The sequence below is a fragment of the Bos indicus x Bos taurus genome, chromosome 3 (assembly GCF_003369695.1).
Source record: "Bos indicus x Bos taurus breed Angus x Brahman F1 hybrid chromosome 3, Bos_hybrid_MaternalHap_v2.0, whole genome shotgun sequence".
Lineage (NCBI taxonomy): Eukaryota > Metazoa > Chordata > Mammalia > Artiodactyla > Bovidae > Bos > Bos indicus x Bos taurus.
In genome coordinates this window covers 26,432,627-26,455,031 of record NC_040078.1, presented here as the reverse complement: position 1 = coordinate 26,455,031, position 22,405 = coordinate 26,432,627, and the positions used below count along the sequence as shown (strand labels likewise).

At 44.4% G+C, this 22,405-nt stretch overlaps 1 protein-coding gene across 1 annotated transcript in view; it reads left to right on the top strand.

The window, feature by feature from the left end:
* Positions 1 to 22,405, top strand: part of PTGFRN (prostaglandin F2 receptor inhibitor) — an 80,726-nt gene that overhangs the window by 41,790 nt on the left and 16,531 nt on the right. The window contains exons 4-6 of the mRNA XM_027535793.1: positions 608 to 988; positions 12,185 to 12,610; positions 17,108 to 17,527. Of these exons, the coding sequence (XP_027391594.1) occupies positions 608 to 988; positions 12,185 to 12,610; positions 17,108 to 17,527 (1,227 nt within the window). The remainder of the gene's footprint in view (positions 1 to 607; positions 989 to 12,184; positions 12,611 to 17,107; positions 17,528 to 22,405) is intronic.

The following is a 22,405-nucleotide window of genomic DNA, read 5'->3' as shown; positions in this document are numbered from 1 at the left end:
CCTCACTTCTACCTTCCATCTCCTAGCCCCCAAGTGACAGTATATACCAGCCAGAGCTGAGCTATCCTTTCTCTGAAAGTCACCCAAGTCTATCATGCATGTGGAAAAAATATAAATTTAGTTTTGTAATGTTCAACAGAGTTGTTTTCAAATGGTAATGTACGTAATGATGGTGTAACACTGAAGAGCAGAGTCCCTAGAGGCAGGCAGCCTGAATTTGAATCCTAACCCTGCCACATAGTAGCTGTGTGACATTGGGCAAGTTACTTAACTTCTCTGTGGTTCAGTTGCCTTATTGGTAAAATGGAGATGATAATAGAACCACCTCGTAGGGTTGTTTTGAAGATGATATTTATAAAGCACTCAGAAGAGTGCCTGGCATATAGAAGGATCTATATAAGTGTTTGCTGCTGTTATTGTTTTAATGCAATAAAAAGAAATATGTCGTTCATTTATTCAGTATATTTCTCAAGCACATAAAACTGTACAAAGTCTCCTAACTTGAATGTCGTACATAAGAAGGTAAAAGGAGGTGATCTAAGGGGATGGGGTGGAAGTGGCAAATGTAACTGAGATGATCTCGATGACCTTGTTTTTGGTTTTCCAGTTCTCCGAGCAGCTGTGGCCAGGAATGTGTCCGTAGCTGAAGGCAAGGACCTGGGCCTGGCTTGCAACATCACGACGGACCGAGCGGACGACGTCAGACCCGAGGTGACGTGGTCCTTCAGCCGGACGCCCGACAGCGCGTTGCCTGGCTCCCGTGTGCTGGCTCGGCTGGACCATGACTCCCTGGTGCACAGCTCTCCTCGTGTGGCCCTGAGTCACATGGATGCACGCTCCTACCACCTACTGGTTCGAGATGTCAGCAAAGAAAATGCTGGCTACTATTTCTGCCATGTGGCGCTCTGGACCCCCGGCCACAACAGGACCTGGCACAAGGTGGCGGAGGCTGTGTCGGCTCCGGCTGCCGTGACTGTGACCTGGCTAGGTGAGTGGTTTTGGAGGGTGGCTGTTCACCTCCCTGGCTTAATTCTTCCCCTGGGATCTGGAGAGGAGTCAAGGAGCTGTGTGTTTTGCATTATTGTGGCATTCTTGATATCGACAAGCATACTTTCTCCTGGATATCCCAAGCTGGGGAGGAGAGAAGGCAAAACTGGCTGAAACAGAATCTGGCAGTCAAGGGAGATGTTTAGATGATGTGGCCTCAGTTGTCTCAATGCCCTCATTTGAGAGGATACAGTTTCCTTTTGTGGTCAGAGATTTGCAGGCTCGGGGGTCCTGCTGATTGGCTCTTTGAAATGGATCTTTGTTGGAGGGAGCACACTGCCATTCTCCCTCTCTTTTCCCTAGACTCCTAGGTATTCTCTGGTAGGAGGAGCTGCTGCTTTCTAAAGCCCAGGGAGGAAAAAGAATTCCTTCAGTTAATGGAACACAGTTTTTCACTGAATGCCTTGGCATCCCAAAATGATTTTTTTTTTTCAGATACCAATTAAATGTAAGGGCCTTCCTGTTTCCCCACCTTTTCTGGAGGGTCCTCTCCCCAAGTCTGATTCCCTGGGGAGAGGCGGAGTGCCCTCAACCGTTGCCCACCTTGCCACTCATGCAATTGCTACTTGTCATATATATGAAGGTCATTGGCATATCCTTTTCTTCTTCTTCTTTTTTTTTTACCACTGTCATCCTCCCCATCTCTTATTTTTCTGAGTGCTTTTCCTAATTTTGTTACCATCTTGTAATTAATTGCAAGTGAACTTAGGCAGGATGGGACCAAGGGGAGGATGAAGCGCCTTGCTTCCCATGTCCATTACTGCAAAGATGGACACAGGCCTGCGGGTCAGCCTCTTCCCTGTTTTGAGCTTGATCTCTCTACTGTCCTCTGACCATTCTAAGCCCACACGAAGGCATTTGGCATTGCTCTACTAGGAGATGAAACCGATCTTTAAAGGCTAGGAAATCATCTCCTCCTTTGTTTAATGCTATACATCCTCGCTCCATGAGCCCCAGCTCATTCCTCAGCCCTTTCTTGTCTCTGCATTGAAATCTTCTCCCAGGCTAGTGGCACATTCACTGTCTTGTTTCTTCCTAATAAGCCATTATTTGGCAGAGATGGGGAGTTGGCAAGTGGGGACAGAAGGGGGGCAGGGAGGGGAAGAGTAATAAGAAAGTAAGCAGAGGGTCCTTCCAATTCAGAGCGAGACGAGGCGGGCTGTTAGTCATCCCTGGTAGCAAAGTGATTCTTTGATATCTACAGAGTGAAAGGAGCGGGGTTTATCTGGCGAGCTTTTATTCTTGCCGCCTGAACCCTGCGCAAAGAGACTCACTATGAAGTACTGAACTGGAACAATGTTAGCCCAGCTAGAACTCTCCTTAGCAACCTTCAAAATAAAACAGATGTTGTCAGCACCGAAAGAAGAGTTTTCATCTCGAGCTGAATGTGTCTCACAGCCCTGATCCTCGGTGCGTTGTGCCCTGCTGTCAGATCCCACCCCTGCCTCCTGCATCCCTCCCCCACTGGCTTAGACTCACAGCTCCGGCGGGTTTTTTTTCTTTCTCTTTTTTTTTTTTTTTTAAAAGAAAGTGCTGCCTGCACTCCAATTTGAGGGCCTCTTTGAAGTCCTCCTGCATTGATCCCAGCCTACCCTGAGGGGAGATGGCGGGACTGGCGGGAAGAGGATGGGAGCTCTGGGAGGGAATGGGCTCTTTTAGCTGGGAGGGATTTGTTGGTGGCTGTGTTCTCCGGAAAGTGGGAAGAAATAAGGAGACTAAATTGCGGGGAAAGGTTTAGTTATTCTAAGGGTTCAGTACTGCTGTTGTGAAAGCTGTGAGTGTGCTTTTCCCTGACTGACCTACCCCCCTCCCACCTCCACCCCGAACCTTTGTAAGTAATGGACCCTCGGTAAACATTGGGCAGATGGGGAGATAAGGCAGCACCAACACATGGATATGTTAAAATATGTGCATCGGAAAAGAAGAATTGCAAAGAAAGCAGTAATGTTCAGCTCAGAATATTCAGAGGCACACGGGTAAACCTGCCAGAAGTGTAAGTGGTATTCTTGTCTTCCCTTAAATCTCTCCTCCTTCCATGTGCCTGCGACTCACACCACGAAGCTCTCTGGACATTTGTCAGAAGGCGAGTTGGGCACGAGTACAGCAGTTGATCTTCCCCCAGGACCTCCTGAAAGGATTCTCTGCCCGGCAGGGATCAGGCATGGCTTGACACTATGTGACATTCTCTAGATTTACAACACGTATGCATATGCATGTCGATCCCATGCCACATTCGGCCTGTTGGAGGTAATAAGACAGGAAGTATTCTATTTATATAGGTCATCTTATGTTGTGTGACTGTGGAGTGTTGTCACAGAAGAGCTCTTGAGAAAGCCGGCTCCCTGTGCAGGTATGACTCAAAATGCTCAGTTTTGTTATTTAGACCAGTTAAAAATGATCACTGCCATGTGTTGAACACTTACTGCATGCCAGGGACTGGGCCAGAGGCTTTCATGCATTAAATATTTGATCCTCGCCATAGTGTGAGTTAAGACACTGTCCCAGTCCCCATTTGAAAACCACTGATTTTCATTTTGCTTACAATTTTGAGGGTCAGGAATTAGGGAATGAGTCAAGATTCATCTCTGATGCACATGGTGACAGCTAGGACAGTTCGGGCTGGGGATCCCCTTCCAGATGGCTTTCTCATGCATGTGTTACCATATTCTGGGGCATCTCTCTCTGTCCCCACATGGTGTCTCATCCAGGCCCTTTCCTTGTGGTGCTTTTTATGGCACTGTCTTCTCGGGACAGTCATGCTCCTTTTATGGCAGCTGACTGCCAAGACACAGGAAGTGGAAGTGCCAGGCTACTTAAAAGCTGTCCCTGGGACTGGCACAACACACTCCCACTGTTTCCTCTTGGCCAGGCCCACTACAGAGTTTGTCCAAGTCCAGAGGAGTAGGGAAAGAGACCCCATCTCTTAATGGGAGACTAGCAAGGTCACTTTGCAAAAAGGGCGTGTGAAGTGGGAAACGTTACTGCAGCTCTGTTTGGAAAATAGAATCTACACAGTGGTTAATGCTTGTTTCTTTTATTTCAAAAAAAATGTTTAGAATGGCTTGGACAAATTATGGCTGTGGGTCAAGTCTGTCGCAAGTGTTTTTATCTTAAGGGGGGGTCTGTCCCAAGTATTGTCATCCTGAGTGAAAACATTTTGACTTTGGGAATCAGCTTGACTCCTGAAGCTTGAGAGCATAAAATCCTAAAAGCTGGGTGGTCCTTGTTCTCATTTGCTTGGGGTTGGTGCACTAAGTAGGTGAGGGGTTGAAGCTGATTGGGGTCTTCTCGTGTTCACCGTATTAACCAGACAGATTAGGGCAAAGGCATGAATGGGTCTGTCAAGTCCAAGAGCACTTGTAGCATCTGGGAGGACTGTGATTTTTCTTAGAGGGTAAGAAAAAGCCTCTTTACTTAGGATGGATGTCCTACTTTTGAAGGGAAAAAGATATAAGTTGGCTTGCAAAACGAAGTCCAATTTAAAGCAGGAGGCACAAAAATAAAATCAAGATCAAAAGGGGTAAAAAAAAAATCAAAGAATAGATATGGCAAGATGGTTGGGATGAATTAGTTATTGCATTTGAGTACTGAATTTGCCTCTGAAGTTTTGGAGAGTTGAGGCAAAAAGAGATGTAATTATGCAGTCCTCTTCTGCATATACAAAACAAATAAAAGAGAAACAAACTTTTTATTGGCACTGAATATATCACGTGCTTTTTCTTTAAGGGGCATCAGATAACATAACGGACAGTGCTTTCAACTGTTCTTTTACAAAAGCTCTGGGTGATTGTTTAAATGGATGTTTCTTATATCCATTCCCTATAAAAGCCAAGGGCATAAACCTTAAGTGTATGAAGGAGTTTTTGTAAGAAGCTGAATTACTACAGAGGACAAATGTTGCCTTGTGTCTATCCCATTTAGTATATGGCTAAAACTATAGAGAATCTGGAGGAATGGCTGGTTAATCTGCATATTAAGCCATCTCTCTCTGCTATCAGATGTCTTAAATGAGCCCTTGGCGAGAGTTGGATACTAATCAGTTCATGGTTGAGCTGTCTGCCCGAAGTCCCAGACTTCTCTGGTGTTAATTGGAGAGGGTTCCACCGGCTTCAGATAGGAGAGCGGGAGGAGGCAGAGCCGAGTTCTGCTATTCCGGCTTAAGCACTTAATTTGCATTCTTCTCCACTCAAGGACTGTCCCCTCTTCCAGCCGAGAGCCAGTGAGGAAGGTAATTATTTTTCTTTAAAAGGAGCTGTTAATCTGCTAAGTACTTGGGAGAGATTTGAAAGTTCTTTGCCATCTATAGAAGATAAGGTTTAGATCTGCAGAATTTTACAGGCAACTACAATCCACTGTCTGTCCAAGATTATCTCTGAAGGCCGAAGAGCGATGGAGTCCTGTTCCACCACCTTCTAGGCCTTCTGTCTCAGGCTTGATGCCTGTGATTTCTAAGCTTTGGTTTTCTTGGCTTTGTGGGATAATGCATATGAAGTGCCTTAGGGCAGTGCCTGGCACTTAAGTGCTCCACACATTTTCGTGGTGGCAGTGGCAGTTACTGATTTGTGTTTTGGAGGAAGAGTCCATATAGAACATGCTGTTCTCCATCAAGCTCTTAACTAAATAAATCATGGGGAAAAAAAATAAGCCATTGGGGGTGTCTTAGGACATGGAGAACGAGGAATGTGTGGGTCCAAAGAGGAGCTGAGTTGAGCACACCTAGCCCTTATGCCCCCCCAAATCTGATAACTTTTTCTTCTTTCTCTGGGAGGAGTGAGTGAGGATGAAGAAAGAAAAAACAAAATGGAACAAGTGTCACTTGGGGTGTGGGGCACTGGTATCCCATTTGAATAATGTTATCTCTGTTGCCCTGAAATCCATAATGCTGAATGCAACCTCATCATAACAGCTTTCCTAAGTGGGGTAAAGTGCCACCCCTGCCAATAACAGCTACTTATTTATAGTCTTCTCTGTTTAAATGTTAGAGAATATTTAATTATGGTATGGTAAAGAATCCACCTGCCATTGCAGGAGACACAAGAGACGTGAATTCGATCCCTGAGTTGGGAAGATCCCCTGGAGGAGGAAATGGCAATCCACTCCAGTATTCTTGCCTGGGAAATCCCATGCACAGAGGAGCCTGGCGGGCTATAGTCCATGGGGTTGCAAAGAGTCAGAGACGACTTAGCGACTGAGCACACATACACGTACCAATGATGATAATGGCAGCTCTTTGACAGTCAACTCATTCAGCTGCCTCTAAAGTACCTGCCCAGTTCAGGATGATAAAATCGGCATTGGCAGAAACCAAGGCCCAGTTCCTGCTGTTTCTTCTGACATGTGCGTGCAGCCTGTTCATCTAATTAGCTCTTCCCAGTTAACTAAGCCTCAAAGTGGGTATTAGAACATGGCACTGTACACAGTTCAGGATTAGTGCCTTAGCTGTTATCATCACTCTTGTCTTCTGGGATGGAGCCGGCCTTGAGAAGCATTAATCATTGGGTGTGTAATGATGTGCAGTTTGGTGCTAGTGGAAGCCAGGCCATGGAGCCAGAGCCTCTCCTATGATTCTGCTCCCCTACACCATGCAAGACCTTAGTCTTTGAATTTAACCTCCTTTGAGCTTTGGTTTTAGCTTTGTTTTTGTTTAGGAAATGTACGTAAATAAGTAGTACCTATTACATAAGGATATTCTGAAGATTAAACGAGATTGCAAGGAAAGTACATGACGTGGTCCCTGGCTCACAGGAGGCCCTGCACACATTCCAGTTCTTAGTATTCTTGTACCTTCCGCACAGAACTGTGAGAGTAAAAGGAGGAGGTAACCCATGGAAACCCCCAGTTCAGGTTCCTGCATGCAGTAGGCACAAAATACCTGCTTTTACACACTTGCCAATAATCCTGAATATTTTCATTGTCTTGAAAGTAGTAACAAAGGAGTTTAATAATCCATAATCAAAAAATAAAGTCTTTCTTGATGGTGATAGGGTTTGCACTATGGGAGGCGAAAGCTTCGGGAGGTGATGTGTAAGTGAGCAGGTTGACCTGGGAGACAGGTTAGGGGGGGATCTTTGTTTCTGGAAGGTTAGTGATGTCGTGCCTTACGCTGGCCTCAGTATTCTGTGAAAGGGTTGACTATGTGGGTGGGCTGTTTGTTTTAAGCTTTTGGAACAGAAGTTTACACAGTAGTAGAACAAACCACCAGCTTCAACAATTACCAATATTTTGAGATCTTACTTCATCTCTCTTCCCTCCCCTGGATACACACACACACACACACACACACACCCCTGTTCCTCTCTCTCTTTCTTTTTTTCACACACACACACACACACACACACACACACACACACCCCCTGTTCCTCTCTCTCTTTCTTTTTTTCACACACACACACACACACACACCCCCTGTTCCTCTCTCTCTTTCTTTTTTTCACACACACACACACACACACACACACACACACACACACACACACCCTGTTCCTCTCTCTCTTTCTTTTTTTCCCCTGCCACCCTCTTTTTTTTCCTTCTGAAAGAATTTAAAACACATCCCAGACATCATGTCATTTTGCCATTAAATACTTTAGTATGCATCTTTCACTGATAAGCATTTTTAAACATAACCACCATTACGTTCTTAGATGATTTCTTGATGAGATCAAGCAGAATATAGCAGTAATCAGTAGTGGAATGCTTATGCTGAAAATGAGCATTTTTATGCAAAGTATTAAATTTAGTCCAATTCAGCAAGTGTGTTAATGTCTTTTATGTACAAGGCACTGTATGCACAGTGCACACAGATGAATCAAGTCGGGGGTCCCAGACCCAGTGAAGGGCCCTAATGAAGGTCCGTGAGGCAAACAGACATGTAACTGAAATTCAAGGCAATGTTCAAGGAAAGTCCTTAGAGAGCAGGGAGCCTGGCAGGTGGTAGGGTCTCTCTGAACGTTTGCTGAATAAGAAGTAGAGGTGGGATGGGCTGGTGAGTTCAAAGGAAGCCTTCCTGTTCAGTAGGAGAGGCTGTTTCCGTCTGTTCAGAGTGAGGTCTGTGTACCTTGGACCATGAGGAACAGGCCCAATCTCTGCCAACAGTTTTTAAAAATTGTGAAACAGCAATAAAGGAAGATTTCCACACATGCACCAAAACAAAAAGGAAATAAGAACCCATGCACACCCCTACCAGTCGGATGCAGTGACGTCCTATCTTCTCCAGCAGTGTAAGTCTGAAAGACGATCTCCAAGGCTGGGGGATAGTTCAGATGACCTTTGAGCATCCTCTAAACCAGGGGTCCCCAACTTCCAGGCCTCAGACCGGTATCCTGTTAGATCACCAGTGGGTTAGAAATAAAGTGCATAATAAGTGTAATGTACTTGAGTCATTCCAAAACCACCTCCCCCCTTTCACAGTCCATGGAGGCATTGTCTTCCCCGAAATCAGTCCCTGGTGCCAAAAAAGATTAGGGGCCACTGCTTTAAACCACCGTAACTTACGCCTTGTAAGTTCACAAAAATCCACGTGTCTGTTTGTTTTTTAATTAGGTTCCTCCTCTGGGGACCTAAGATTTAGTTTTAACAGAGAGCAAGGAGACCAGCCTGTCAACGAAGAGACTTTGCTCTTCTGCCAAGCCAGATGCACACGTGCTGTACCCCCTGTGCTGTCCTCGCTCCACATTTGAATACACAGACTTAAACAGACCCTCTGTGGGGAGCGGAGGAGAGGAATCTGTTCAGTCTTTTACTCAGTGCTTGACTCAGCAGGTGTCCCAGGCGCTCAGGCAGAGGCGGCAGCAGGAAGAAGGCAGAGGAGGCGATGAGGGAGTGGAGTCTAGAGTGGATACTGAGGGAAGCGGGCAGTGGGGCTGGACAGAGCGGTTCTGTAGGGCCTTGAATACCAGGCTGGGGAGTGTGTTCTTAACTCAGTGCATGTGTGTGTGTGCTCAGTTGCTTCAGTTGTGTCTGACTCTGTGCGACCCCATGGACTATGGCCCTCCAGACTCTGTCCATGGGATTCTCCAGGCAAGAATACCGGAGTGGATTGCCATGCCCTTCTCCAGGGGATCTTCCTGACTCAGGGATCAAACCCGTCTTCTGCACTGGCAGAAGTGTTTACTGCTAAGCCACCAGGGAAGCCCTAACTCATTAGATGACAGGAAAAGCTGTGGCAGCCTTCTTGAACAGATGCCCTAGTGCTGGTGTGAACTGAGAGGCACGTTGGAAGGTTATCACGATAGTCTTGGATGGAGGCAGAGAGCCAGGATGGGAGTGGCGGTTGTGAGGTTTTCACTTCTATGCACAGATATCTATCCAGCACCTACTATGTGTGAGCCCTGGACATCGAGAAGTGGCAGAGACGCTGAGGAGGTAGAATTGTGAGACTTAGGGACCATCTGCACGGAGAGTGGGAATGGGCACAGGGGGGTCTGGTACCAGGAACAGTGGTTGAAAAGGTACAGGGAGGAGCCGGCTGTCTTTGTTTGTGGGGGGTGGTGTGTTTGTGCCCCTGCTTTGGCCTCAGCTCTTTCTTAGTCTCCAGTTTCAAACGATGGCACCAAGCTTTGTCCTTGGCATCTTGACTTGGTGTCTCCATTGCATCTCAACAATAACATGTTTGCAACCCAGTTCATCTTGCTCCCCACCTGCCTCTGCCAGTATACCCTCTCTCCCCCAACCCCAGGGCTAAGCAACCAGTCTAAGCACTTTCACCTGTATTTTAACTACTAATCCTCATGATAACATCATGAGGTGGTTACCGTTATTCTCCCCAGTTTTGCAGGTGAACCACTAGAGAGCTTGAGTAATCTGCCCAGTGTCACACAGCCAGTCATGGCACAGTCAGGTTCAGACCCAGTCTGTCTTCCAGACCCCTGGCTCCTCACCACTGCTCTTTACGGCTTCACGGTTTGTTGTTCAGGTTAATGTGGTGACCCATGGGAAGGGTCAGAGCGCAGCAGGTTGCTCCTGCTTCGAGAGGACTCTGGTGATTCGGTGTTGGTGGCTGATCCTGCCAGGACTGAGGAGGGCAGTCTGCTGCATGCACAACCTGTTCAAGTCTGTCCTTTCCGCATTAAGTAAACTTGGTTGACCTTGTCCTCACCCCTGCTGCCGTGCCCAACTCTGACATGAGGGAAGGATCTGAAACCCTGGATGTGGGGTCATTTGGGAATGCCTTGCCTTATGCATGTGACATTTCAGTGTCAGCTCCAGAGTCAGCAGCTGCTGGAGAGGCAGTGTGTGTGTTAGCACTCTGCCCAGGGCCAGGAAACCCCCCAGCGATGCATCATCAACGCATTCACCTGAGACAAGGTGGCAGATGATAGTGTAGCGTGTTTCTCTGTAACATCCGTGTCACTGCAGACATTCTCTCATCAGCAGGCAGAGCAGCATTGATTGAACTTTTTGTGGCACGGGGTCCAGCCTCACTTGCAACTAAATGCTTGTGAATATGACATTTGAGGGAATTAAGATTTTGAGTTCTTTCCATTTCCTGGCCACTGAATCACTCTTGGGGAAGTCATGATGTTATACATTTCGTTAGAAGTATAAATCACAAAAGAACAGTTCCTTGACCTCAGCAGTTTATAATTTGTATGAGTCATAAATAAAAGCAACATTAAATAAAACTAAACTGTCTGATGGAGGTGATGTGAATATCGTATTGACAAATGGAAAATTCTGTGTAGGTAGAATTATTCTTCTCCTAACAGGCAAAGTGCTACAGGAGAAAAATGTAGCCTTTTTAAAAGGCTTCACACCAAGTGACTACTGCATAGAAGGCTGTGTATTTGGAGCTTGGGGACAAGACCTTCAAACAGGGAGTAACTTGCTGCTTATGGGAGCGTAGAGAAAGGGTGTCACGCCCTGGGGACCCAGGAAGGGGGCGCAGAGGAGATGAAAGAAAGAGCGCATTTGTAGTGAAGTCAAGAGGAGAGGCCTCGGCAGACAGGTCACCAGAGGTGTGAGACTGTGATGAACAGAGGACTTCAGATGACTAGGTGTGACACCCAGAGAGGGTGATGGTGGAGGGAAGGAAGCGTGAAGGGGCCTCGGTAGGAGTTTCTGGGAGGCTGTGAAATGTTGAGTTGCAAAAATGGATTAGATGCCAACATGACCTCGTAGCAGGAGGGCTTTTTATACAAGTGAAAAAGAACCGGCCTGTGACAGTGGCAGTGGGGACATGAGGAGAACTCTGACTTCCCTCCCTTCCTCATCAGAACCTGCCTGGCGAGAAGCAGAGTGGTCATCATGAGCAGGCTTTACTAGAGCCAGGATCACAGTGAGCTAGCTTCAGGGTTGGTGGAATTGAATGGGAGAGTTACATGTGTCAGTGGAAAAAAAATGCTATTTGAGGAGTTTAAGTATGACTATACATGGGGACTTCCCTGGTGGCTTAGAGGGTAAAGAATCTGCCTGCAGTGCAGGAGACCTGGGTTCAATCTCTCGGGTTGGGAAGATCCCCTGCAGAGGAGAATGGCAACCCACTCCAGTATTCTTGCCTAGAGAATCCCATGAACAGAGGAGCCTGGCCAGCTACAGTCCATGGGGTCGCAAAGAGGTGGACATGACTGAGCGACCAACATACATGGGAAATGAGGACCTTACCTGTGGACCAAAGCCAAGGAGGGCAGGAACCGGAGCCATGGGGGGTTGACTGGCCTCAAGGACAAAACGTATTCTGAGATTCTGAGATTTTCCAGTGAGGGCTTTGGAGGTCTCTGGGCACTGCCTGCATGCTAGAGGACATGTTGGTCAAGCATGGATACCAGTTAAGAGATTCTCAAAAGACTAACCTCCAGGGGAAACTGACAGCCGACCCCACCCCTCTGGGAAGATAAAGACTCTGATTGGAGATATTTAGCTTCTGGCCTTGGGAGTTTTTCTTGAGGGTCATAGTGGGGCCAGTGTTTGTCAAGTTTTGTGATAACAAAACTTGTGATATCAAGTTTTGTGACAACCTCAGAGGATCCTTGTGCATTGTAAAGACTTCAGTTTCTTTCTCTGTAGTTGGTAGGATGGGCATTTAATCGTCAGGACAAGAATAGTGCTTGTCTTGTTCCTTTTGTTAATTCTTGGGAAATTGCTGTGTCTGATTTGATTGGTTGATTTTTTTTTTCTTTTATCCTGGCCCCCTCTTATTCAGAACCAGACTATCAGGTGTACCTGAATGCTTCTAAGGTCCCCGAGTTCTCAGACGACCTCACCGAGCTAGAATGCCGGATAGTGGATGTGAAGAACCCAGAGGCGAGCGTCCGTTTCACAGTGTCCTGGTACTACAGGGTGAACCGGCGCAATGACGATGTGGTGACCAGCGAGCTCCTGGCCGTCATGAATGGGGACTGGACACTCAAGTACGGAGAGCGGAGCAAGCAGCGGGCCCGGGAGGGAGACTTCATTTTTTCTAAGGAGCACCCAGACACGTTCAATTTCCGGATCCAAAGGACTACAGAGGAAGACAGGGGCAATTATTACTGTGTTGTGTCTGCCTGGACCAAACAGCGTAACAATAGCTGGGTGAAGAGCAAGGATGTCTTCTCCAAGCCCATCAACATATTTTGGGCGTTGGAAGGTAGGCACTTTCTTCTCGTTCATGAACATTTTTGGTTTGTTTTGGCTTCGGTCGTCCTGCTCTGCATTTCAGATTCACAGTCACCTGGCAGGTTTCCCTTTAAACTAGGAATCTAAGAAATGCAGTCAAGAGACTGTTCCTTTTATCCTCAGCATGAATCCCTTTGCAGTGCTGACCCTGAGAGAGATAAGTCCTAATGAGAGGGCTGGGGCTTGGTTGGAGATAGAAGACTATCTCACGGAAGCTCTCAGGTGCCCAGAGAAGCCATCAGCACTCTTGCTCCGTTGGCTGGTCTCAAGCGAAACTTCACACAGTCCTTTGGGGATATTTCAGTGTCCATGAGTTCCTGCTAGACGCAGGCACATTCGAGATAATCCCAGAGTGAGTGGGCAGCCCCAGGCCATGGCACCTGCCCCTGAGCGGCCAGTCACCCATTCAGAGAGACCGTTCCTGGGGCTAGCTGACAAGAACTCCAGGGAAACAGTTTCTTTGATGCAGTCTCCTCCTGAATGCTCAGAGCCCTGTGTGCCTTGGGACATCAGACTGGTCAAGGCTTTTATCCTCTGTCTAGTCTGTCACTGCAGGAAGGCCAGGCCTCCTGGGACCTCCTTCACAGCCCTCCACATGCTTTTGTAGCCTCATTGCCATGCCTCTGAAATCCCCAAACCCCACACTGGGCCCTCTAGAACTTGGCAAAATCTCCCGCTTCCTGACCTCATCTCTGAATATTCCTTTCTCATTCTCCCAGTAAATATGCCCCACCTAGCTCTCCCCAAGGACACCATTTTCCCCGAAGTCTTCCTGAGTGGTGCTGTTTTCTTCTCACTGTGTAATCCATTCTAGATGGGGCAGGTGCCCTGCTCATCCCTCACTGCAGCCTCCAGGCCCTTTTCCCTCCTCCCTAAAAACATCCAACTTCAGGTCTCCAGTCATCAGATGGTTGAACCTCCTCTCATTGCCATCACTCCTGGGTCCTCCCCATGCATTCTGTGGAGATGCTCACTCTTGTTTCACAGCCCCTCTGTCCTGCTGTCTTCATGATCCTTATAGGCACTGGGTCATATTTGGCTGCATGTTGGAGTCACCCGAGGAGCTTTAAAAAAGTACTGAAGCTTAAGTCGCACAAGAGGTTCTGTCTTAACTGGCCTGAGGTTACTTGCAATCTGGGCATTGAAATTTTCAGATGCACCCAAGATGGTTCTCAGGGGCATCTGAGGTTGAGAAGCCTTTCATTCTCAGTCTCCTGTCCCCTTCTCTAGTCATCATGACCTTTGTCCTGTTTGGGTTATTCACTTTCAAGCTTACACCCTACACTAGAAATCTCACTTCTGATAACTGAGAGCCCTCCATACTCTGAATTCCACGCAGCCTATCCTCTCAACACACCTATCTTTCTAGATCACTCCCATTGTTGCCCATTGGCCTATTAACATGCTGTTAGATCTCTTGTTGTGGTCTTTTTAAATTAAAGCTAAGCTAATCTTGATCAAAAAAGATCTTCACGACCCAAATAATCACGATGGTGTGATCACTCACCTAGAGCCAGACATCCTGGAATTCGAGGTCAAGTGGGCCTTAGGAAGTATCACTACAAACAAAGCTAGTGGAGGTGATGGAATTCCAGTTGAGCTATTTCAAATCCTGAAAGATGATGCTGTGAAAGGGCTGCACTCAATATGTCAGCAAATTTGGAAAACTCAGCAGTGGCCACAGGACTGGAAAAGGTCAGGTTTCATTCCAATTCCAAAGAAAGGTGATGCCAAAGAATGTTCAAACTATCCACACAATTGCATTCATCTCAAACACGGTGGTAAAATAATGCTCAAAATTCTCCAAGCCAGGCTTCAACAGTACTTGAACTGTGAACTTCCAGATGTTCAAGCTGGATTTAGAAAAGGCAGAAGAGCCAGAGATCAAATTGCCAGCATCCTTTGGATCATCGAAAAAGGAAGAGAGTACCAGAAAAACATCTACCTTTGCTTTATTGACTATGCCAAAGCCTTTGATTGTGTGGATCACAACAAACTGTAGAAAATTCTTCAAGAGATGGGAATACCAGACCACCTGACCTGCCTCTTAAGAAATCTTTATGCAGGTCAGGAAGCAACAGAACTGGACATGGAACGAGAATGCTTCCAGATTGGGAAAGGAGTACGTCAAGGCTGTATATTGTCACCCTGCTTATTTAACTTATATGCAGAGTACATCATGAGAAACGTTGGACTGGGTGAAGCACAGGCTGGAATCAAGATTGCCAGGAGAAATATCAATAACCTCAGATATGCATATGACACCATCCTTATGCCAGAAAGCGAAGAAGAACTAAAGAGCCTCTTGATGAAAGTGAAAGAGGAGAGTAAAAAAGTTGGCTTTAAGCTCGACATTCAGAAAACCAAGATCATGGCATCTGGTCCCATCACTTCATGGCAAATAGAGGGGGAAACAGTGGAAACAGTGACAGGCTTTATTTTGGGGGGCTCCAAAATCACTGCAGATGCTGACTGTAGCCATGAAATTAAAAGACTCTTGCTCCTTGGAAGAAAAGTTATGACCAACCTAGACAGATTATTAAAAAACAGAGACATTACTTTGCCAAAGTAATAGTAATCATCTAGTCAAAGCTATGCTTTTTCCAGTAGTCATGTATGGATGTGACAGTTGGACAATAAAGAAAGCTGAGCGCCAAAGAATTGATGCTTTTGAACTGTGGTGTTGGAGAAGACTCTTGAGAGTCCCTTGGACTGCAAGGAGATCCAATCAGTCCATCCTGAAGGAAATCAGTCTTGAATATTCATTGAAAAGACAGATGCTGAAGCTGAAACTCCAATACTTTGTCCACCTGATGCAAAGAACTGACTCATTTGAAAAGATCCTGATGCTGGGAAAGATTGAAGACAGGAGGAGGAGTTGACAGAGGATGGGATGGTTGGATGGCATCACCCGCTCAATGGACATGAGTTTGAGTAAACTCCCAGAGTTGGTGATGGACAGGGAGGCTGGCGTGCTGCAGTCCATGGGGTCGCAAAGAGTCAGCCATGACTGAGCGACTGAACTGAACTGAACTGAATCTTGATCTTGCTTCCCCCACCTCCATCTTTCTATTCTCCACACCCCTTGCCTACCCCTTTCTATTTCTTTCCTTTGATTTGTCTGTCCTCAGCATCTCTACTCTGTCTCCTCCTGTTCTCTAATCTCCTCTCGTCTGGCTTTTGATCCAGATGACTAGTGAGTGACATATTGCAAAATCTAATGGTTAGTCATCTTACTTGACTTACCAGGATTTACCACGATGATCATTCCCTCTTCTTGGAAATACTTTGGGTTCTCCTTGGTTTGTGGGACACCATCCTCTCTGGGCTGTTTTCCAACCTTGACCTCTTCTCAGCTTCCTTTGCTGCTTTCTGTTTACTTTTCTGACCCTCAAACATTAGATGCCTGAGGACACAGTCCTTGAACTCTTTTCCTGTTTAACCTCTAGTTATCTCTTCTAATCTCACAAATTGAAGCTTCAAGAAAGAATGTGAATGGCTCAGTGGAACCTCAGGAATCAGTAATTCTGGAGAGACCCTGTGACATACGTGTTGTCCTAATAGTTTGATGGAACAACTATTCCTCAAAAAACCCCAACATAAAAATTTTGTTTTGTAACTGGATGGGTTACAGAATTATATCATTAAAGGGTAAAAGGGTTATATTTAACTCATTTATCCATCCACTCAGCAAACATTTAGGTATCTTCCAAGTGCCTGGAAGATATTGAGCTATTAATATTATAATATAGATGAATTCTAATGTTTATATGCTTAGAGATTAATTTTTTTTTTTTTTTACAGAGAGACAGGAAGTAACACACTTAAACCTTTAAGATAGTAGCCTTGGATGCTGGTTCAGAATTAAAGTTAATTAAATTTTAATTGCGTCTCTGGAAATGACTATGCATCTTTGTAGTCAGATCTTCATACAAAGATCTACACGTGTATGTTGCAGTCACTTTAGTAATGACCTGTTCTATAATGTTACCATCGTATGGTGGAACAGCAGTAGAACCCATTTCTCACTTGCTCTGGTACTGTCCTTGCACCCAGGGGAGCCCCAGTGGGGAGAGGCAGGTGGAACTGCCTAGAGCTGCATCTTCCCCACTTTACTAGAAGCAAGTTCTCGCTCACATCCGTGATGGCACCAGTAGCTTCCCAAATTCTCACTCTGGGTGAGACTTCTCAAGGACTTGAAAATCCTTAAAAGCAAATTCTCACCCATCGATCCTCTGTTCCCTCACACCTATTAAATTGAGGCAGACTGCTCTGCCTCCTGCAGCGTGGTGGTGTTCAGTCTACTTTCTGACACACGCTATTTTCTTTCTGAGTTTCCAGATTTTCCCAAATGCTATTGTGCGGCAATTTGCAAATAAATTTCTATTTCCTTGACATTGTGCTTTCAGATACATATCCATTTAGCTAATCCTGTTAGAAATCACATCTTTCTGGTACTTCATTGCAGATTCTGTGCTTGTGGTGAAGGCAAGGCAGCCCAAGCCTTTCTTCGCTGCCGGAAATACATTTGAGATGACTTGCAAAGTGTCTTCCAAAAATATTAAGTCGCCACGCTACTCTGTTCTCATCACGGCTGAGAAACCTGTTGGGGACCTCTCTAGTCCCAACGAAACCAAGTACATCATCTCCCTGGACCAGGATTCCGTGGTGAAGCTGGAGAACTGGACAGATGCATCGCGGGTGGATGGTGTTGTGTTAGAGAAAGTGCAGGAAGATGAATTTCGCTATCGAATGTACCAGACTCAGGTCTCAGATGCAGGCCTATACCGCTGTGTGGTGACAGCCTGGTCTCCTGTCAGGGGCAGCCTATGGCGAGAAGCAGCAACCAGTCTCTCCAATCCTATTGAGATAGACTTCCAAACCTCAGGTGAGCAGGGGAGCTTGGTAAGTCATAGATTGACTGGAAGAGACCCTAGGGTTTTGATCCAGTGTCTTCATTTTTTTTAAACAGCTTAAATGAGATGTAATTCACATGCCATGCAATTCACCCATCTAAATACATAGTATGTATTTAAATACACTATGTGTGCGCTCAGTTGTGTCTGACTCTTGGTGACCTCATGGACTATAGCCCACCTGGCTCCTCTGTGCATGGGATTTCCCAGGCAAGAATGCTAGAGTAGGTTGCCATTTCCTTCCCCAAGTCATCCTTCCAACCCAGGGATTGAACCCGAGTCTCCTACATGTGCTGGAGGATTCTTTACCACTGAGTCAACAGAGAATATACTATACTATAGTATATTTAGTATTTAAATACTATACTATGGTGTTGGGTTGGCCAAAAAGTCCATTCAAGTTTTTCCATAAGATGTTACAGAAAAAACCCAATCAAGCTTTTTTGGCCAACCCAATATTTATACTACACTATTAATATAAATGCATAGTATATTCACAGAGTTGTGTGACCATCACCACTATCAATTACAGAACATTTTCATTACAATCAATAGAAACCTGCACCCTCAGCTGACACCCTCAGTCCTCCCCCTCAACACCCCCAACTCTGCTCCCCAACCTCCTGTCCCCTGGCAACCACTTATTTCGTTCTGTCTCTATAAACTTGCCTATTCTGGACATTTCACATAAATGGAATGTAATATAGAGCTTTATGTCTGGCTTTTTTCATGTAGCATGTTTTCAAGAGTCACCCACATTGTAATATGTATCAGTACTTTGTTCTTTTTATTTTTTTAGTATTTTTTCTTTTTTGTTCTATGTCTATATTTTTTTGGTTGTACCTTGCAGCTTGTTGGGTCTTAGCTCCCTAACCAGGAATTGAACCTGTGCCCTCAGCAGTGAAAGCAAGAATCCTAACCATTGGACCGCTAGGGAATGTTGTGTATATACATTAATGTTAGAGAGTTGCAGCCTTTTATTTAGTACCCAGAGAATGCCAGTAATTTAACATGCTATCTTGGTAAATGTTGCTCACAGAGTTTTAACAAGAACAAAAATAAATGTAATAATTTCTGTGTCATTTTTGGCATGTTGTAAATTCAAAATGTTAGCTGCTTTTTCTTTTTAGCAGCACTGAGAGGAAAAAAACAGTAAAAAACTGTAAAATGCAGTTCTGGATTTGGTCTTACATGAAAAATGTAGTACAATGAAAACTTGAATGTCAAAAGGAACAGGGCTTTAAAGAAGAAAAGGAGAGTTAGTTGCTCAGTTGTGCCCAACTCTTTGCGACCCCATGGACAATAGCGAACCAGGCTCCTCTGTCCAATGAATTCTCCAGGCAATAATATTGGAGTGGGTTGCCATTCCCTTCTCCAGGGGATCTTCCCAACTCAGGGATGGAACCCAGGTCTCCTGCACTGCTGGCAGATTCTTTACCATCTGAGCCACCATTGAAGCCTGCTTTAACTAAACCATTTATAAAATAAATGAGATATAAACTCCTAGTCAGAAAAAGAAAATATCATTGTCTGAATATTGGGGACCTTTCGTTTCATTTGCAGCTTTAAAGTTTTTAAGTACCTGTGAATCAAATTTACACACAACTTTTACTTAATGTCATTTTTGTCTTGAGAAATGCAAAGTAATGCCAGTAAATACATTTTGTATATCAGAAAATAAGTTTAGGAATCTCAAAGTGCTTGAGAAGTGTTAGCAAGACTTTTTTTTTTTTTTTTGGTGGCTCTAGCAAACTGTTCTCTCTGCAAAAACCCATGTAACTCACAACTACAAATACCACTGATTGTTTTTTAAAGAATCAAACACAGGAAAACCACATATTCCCTCCTTTTGTACTTGAGCATTTAATGCAAAATAAACTCTCATTAGCACTTCATTTTTATGACTGAATAATATTCTATAATGTGAGTGTACCACATTTTATCTATTCATCAGCTAATGGACATTTGAGTGTTTGCAGTTCTTGATTATTCTGAGTAATGCTGCTGTGAACATCTGGGTGCAGATTTTTGTGTGAACATACTACCTTTACTTTGACCCTTAGTTAGTCCCCAAATATCTATCTATTTCTTTTTGGTTGTGCTGTGTCTTTGTTGCTGTACACAGGCTTTCTCTAGTTGTGGAGAGTGGGGGCTGCTCTCTAGCTGTGCCCTGTGTGGGCTTCTCACTGTGGCGGCTTCTCTTGCTGCAGAGCACAGGGCGTAGGCGTGCAGGCTTCAGTAATTGCAGCTCCCCAGCTCTGGAGCACAGGGTCAGTAGTTGTGGTACACAGGCTTAGTTTCCCTGCGGCATGTGAAGTCTTCCCAGGCCAGGGATTGAACTCATATCCCCTGCGTTGCAAGGCAGATTCTTAACCACTGGCCTCCCAGGGAAACCCAACCCCCTCATTTTTAAAACAGATCAGTTGACACACAGCTATATCAAATCCTTCAGGGAACATGGCAGAGTATAAAGATAAGAGGGAACTGGGCCTTTAGAGGGATTAAATGACTTGCCAAGAGTGAAAGATTCAGAGCTAAGACCCAAGTTTTATCCAGCTCATAGCTTTCACTCTTTGAGGTCCCTAGGACTGAAGGTGGTAGGTGCTATTCTTGGTCTGATTTATCACAGCAATATTTCCATACACGAGTGAGTATCCCAACCTTGGGCCTCACCTTTGCTTTTGGACTGGGAAAAGATTTCCAGTTAGTCGAGTCTCCAGAGCTGTGCTGGTATGTGTGACTGTGTCTGTCAATCTGCTTTGTTAACAGTAGTTATTAGCAGTGTTCATCTGTGAGAGGGTTAATTAAAACAGGAGCATTTTGGTGTCTGTTCTGAATGATTTATCTTTGGTAAGTCAAATGTTTTTATTTTATTTTATTTTTTTATGCCTTAAGTTGGGAAGATCTACTTTTTTTTTTTAATAGCACACATCAGTTCAGTTCAGTTCAGTTCAGTCGCTCAGTTGTGTCCGACTCTTTGCGACCCCATGAATCGCAGCACGCCAGGCCTCCCTGTCGATCACCAACTCCCGGAGTTCACTCAGACTCACGTCCATCGAGTCAGTGATGCCATCCAGCCGTCTCATCCTCTGTCGTCCCCTTCTCCTCCTGCCCCCAATCCCTCCCAGCATCAGAGTCTTTTCCAATGAGTCAACTCTTCGCATGAGGTGGCCAAAGTACTGGAGTTTCAGCCCCAGCATCATTCCTTCCAAAGAAATCCCAGGGCTGATCTCCTTCAGAATGGACTGGTTGGATCTCCTTGCAGTCCAAGGGACTCTCAAGAGTCTTCTCCTACACCACAGTTCAAAAGCATCAATTCTTCAGCGCTCAGCCTTCTTCACAGTCCAACTCTTACATCCATACATGACCACAGGAAAAACCATAGCCTTGACTAGACGGACCTTTGTTGGCAAAGTAATGTCTCTGCTTTTGAATATGCTATCTAGGTTGGTCATAACTTTCCTTCCAAGGAGTAAGCGTCTTTTAATTTCATGGCTGCAGTCACCATCTACAGTGATTTTGGCGCCCCAAAAAATAAAGTCTGACACTGTTTCTACTGTTTCCCCATCTATTTCCCATGAAGTGATGGGACCGGATGCCATGATCTTTGTTTTCTGAATGTTGAGCTTTAAGCCAACTTTTTCACTCTCCGCTTTCACTTTCATCAAGAGGCTTTTTAGTTCCTCTTCACTTTCGTATTCTCAAATGGAAATGTTTCTTATTCATCTGTGTAATTCATTAAACTCCTCTGACAAATCTATGTGTGTTTCAGCAGGTAGATAATTTAAAAATTTTTGATTCCCAATCTTATTTAGAATATCAAAGTGAAGGATCATCACTTTTGAGTTTAATACTGAATGTTTTCACTAAATCTGCCAGTTAGAAATTTCTAAATGTATAAAATCATACTCACCTATAAAGATTCAAGTGTTAATTGAATCAGTACAATGAATGCAAGATATTTGTTGAATTGTACTTATATTAAAGGTAAACTAAATCTTAGTAAAGTTTATTTTATTTTAGTATTATTTTGTATTATTGTAACTTTTTATAGTGTATAATGAAATAATCTTCTGGCATCTAATAATCTCTTTTTTTTTTTTTAATTTTTTAATTGGAGGATAATTGCTTTACAGTGTTGTGTTGGTTTCTGTTCTGGCATCTAATAATCTCTCAACCTTTAGATTAATAAAGAGTGAATATTGATTTTAAACCCTTGGAATTAGAAAGAACAGAGAAAATACCAAGTGTCTCTTATTTATTTTCTAATAATAGCTTTATTGAAATAAGGTTAATATACCATAAAATTCACCCATTCAAAATATCAATTCAATGGTTTTTAGTATATTCACAGATATATATTGTACAACCATTGCTAGTATCTAATTCTAGAACTTTTTAATCATTCCAAAAAAGCACACTCTGTACCTGTTAATAATCACTCCTAACTCTACCCCTAGCCTCTGGCAACCACTATTCTACTTTCTGTCTCTATAGATTTGCCTTTTTAAACATTTCATATAACTTGAAACGTATATGTGGGCTTTTGTATTGTCTTCTTCTCCTGTAGCATTATGTTTTCAGAGTCTATCATATTATATCATGTATCAATAACTCATTCCTTTTTGTCGCTGAATAATATTCCAGTGTGAGAATATACCACATTTTGTTTAGCTGTTCATCAGTTGATGGACCTTTAGATTGTTTCCATCTTTTGGCCATTATAATAATAATATGCTGAATAAACGTTAGTGTACAAGTTTTTATGTAGACATTAAGTTTTCATTTCTCACCTAGGAGTGATGCTGGGTCATAAGATAACTCTTTAATTCTTTGAGGAATTGCCAAAT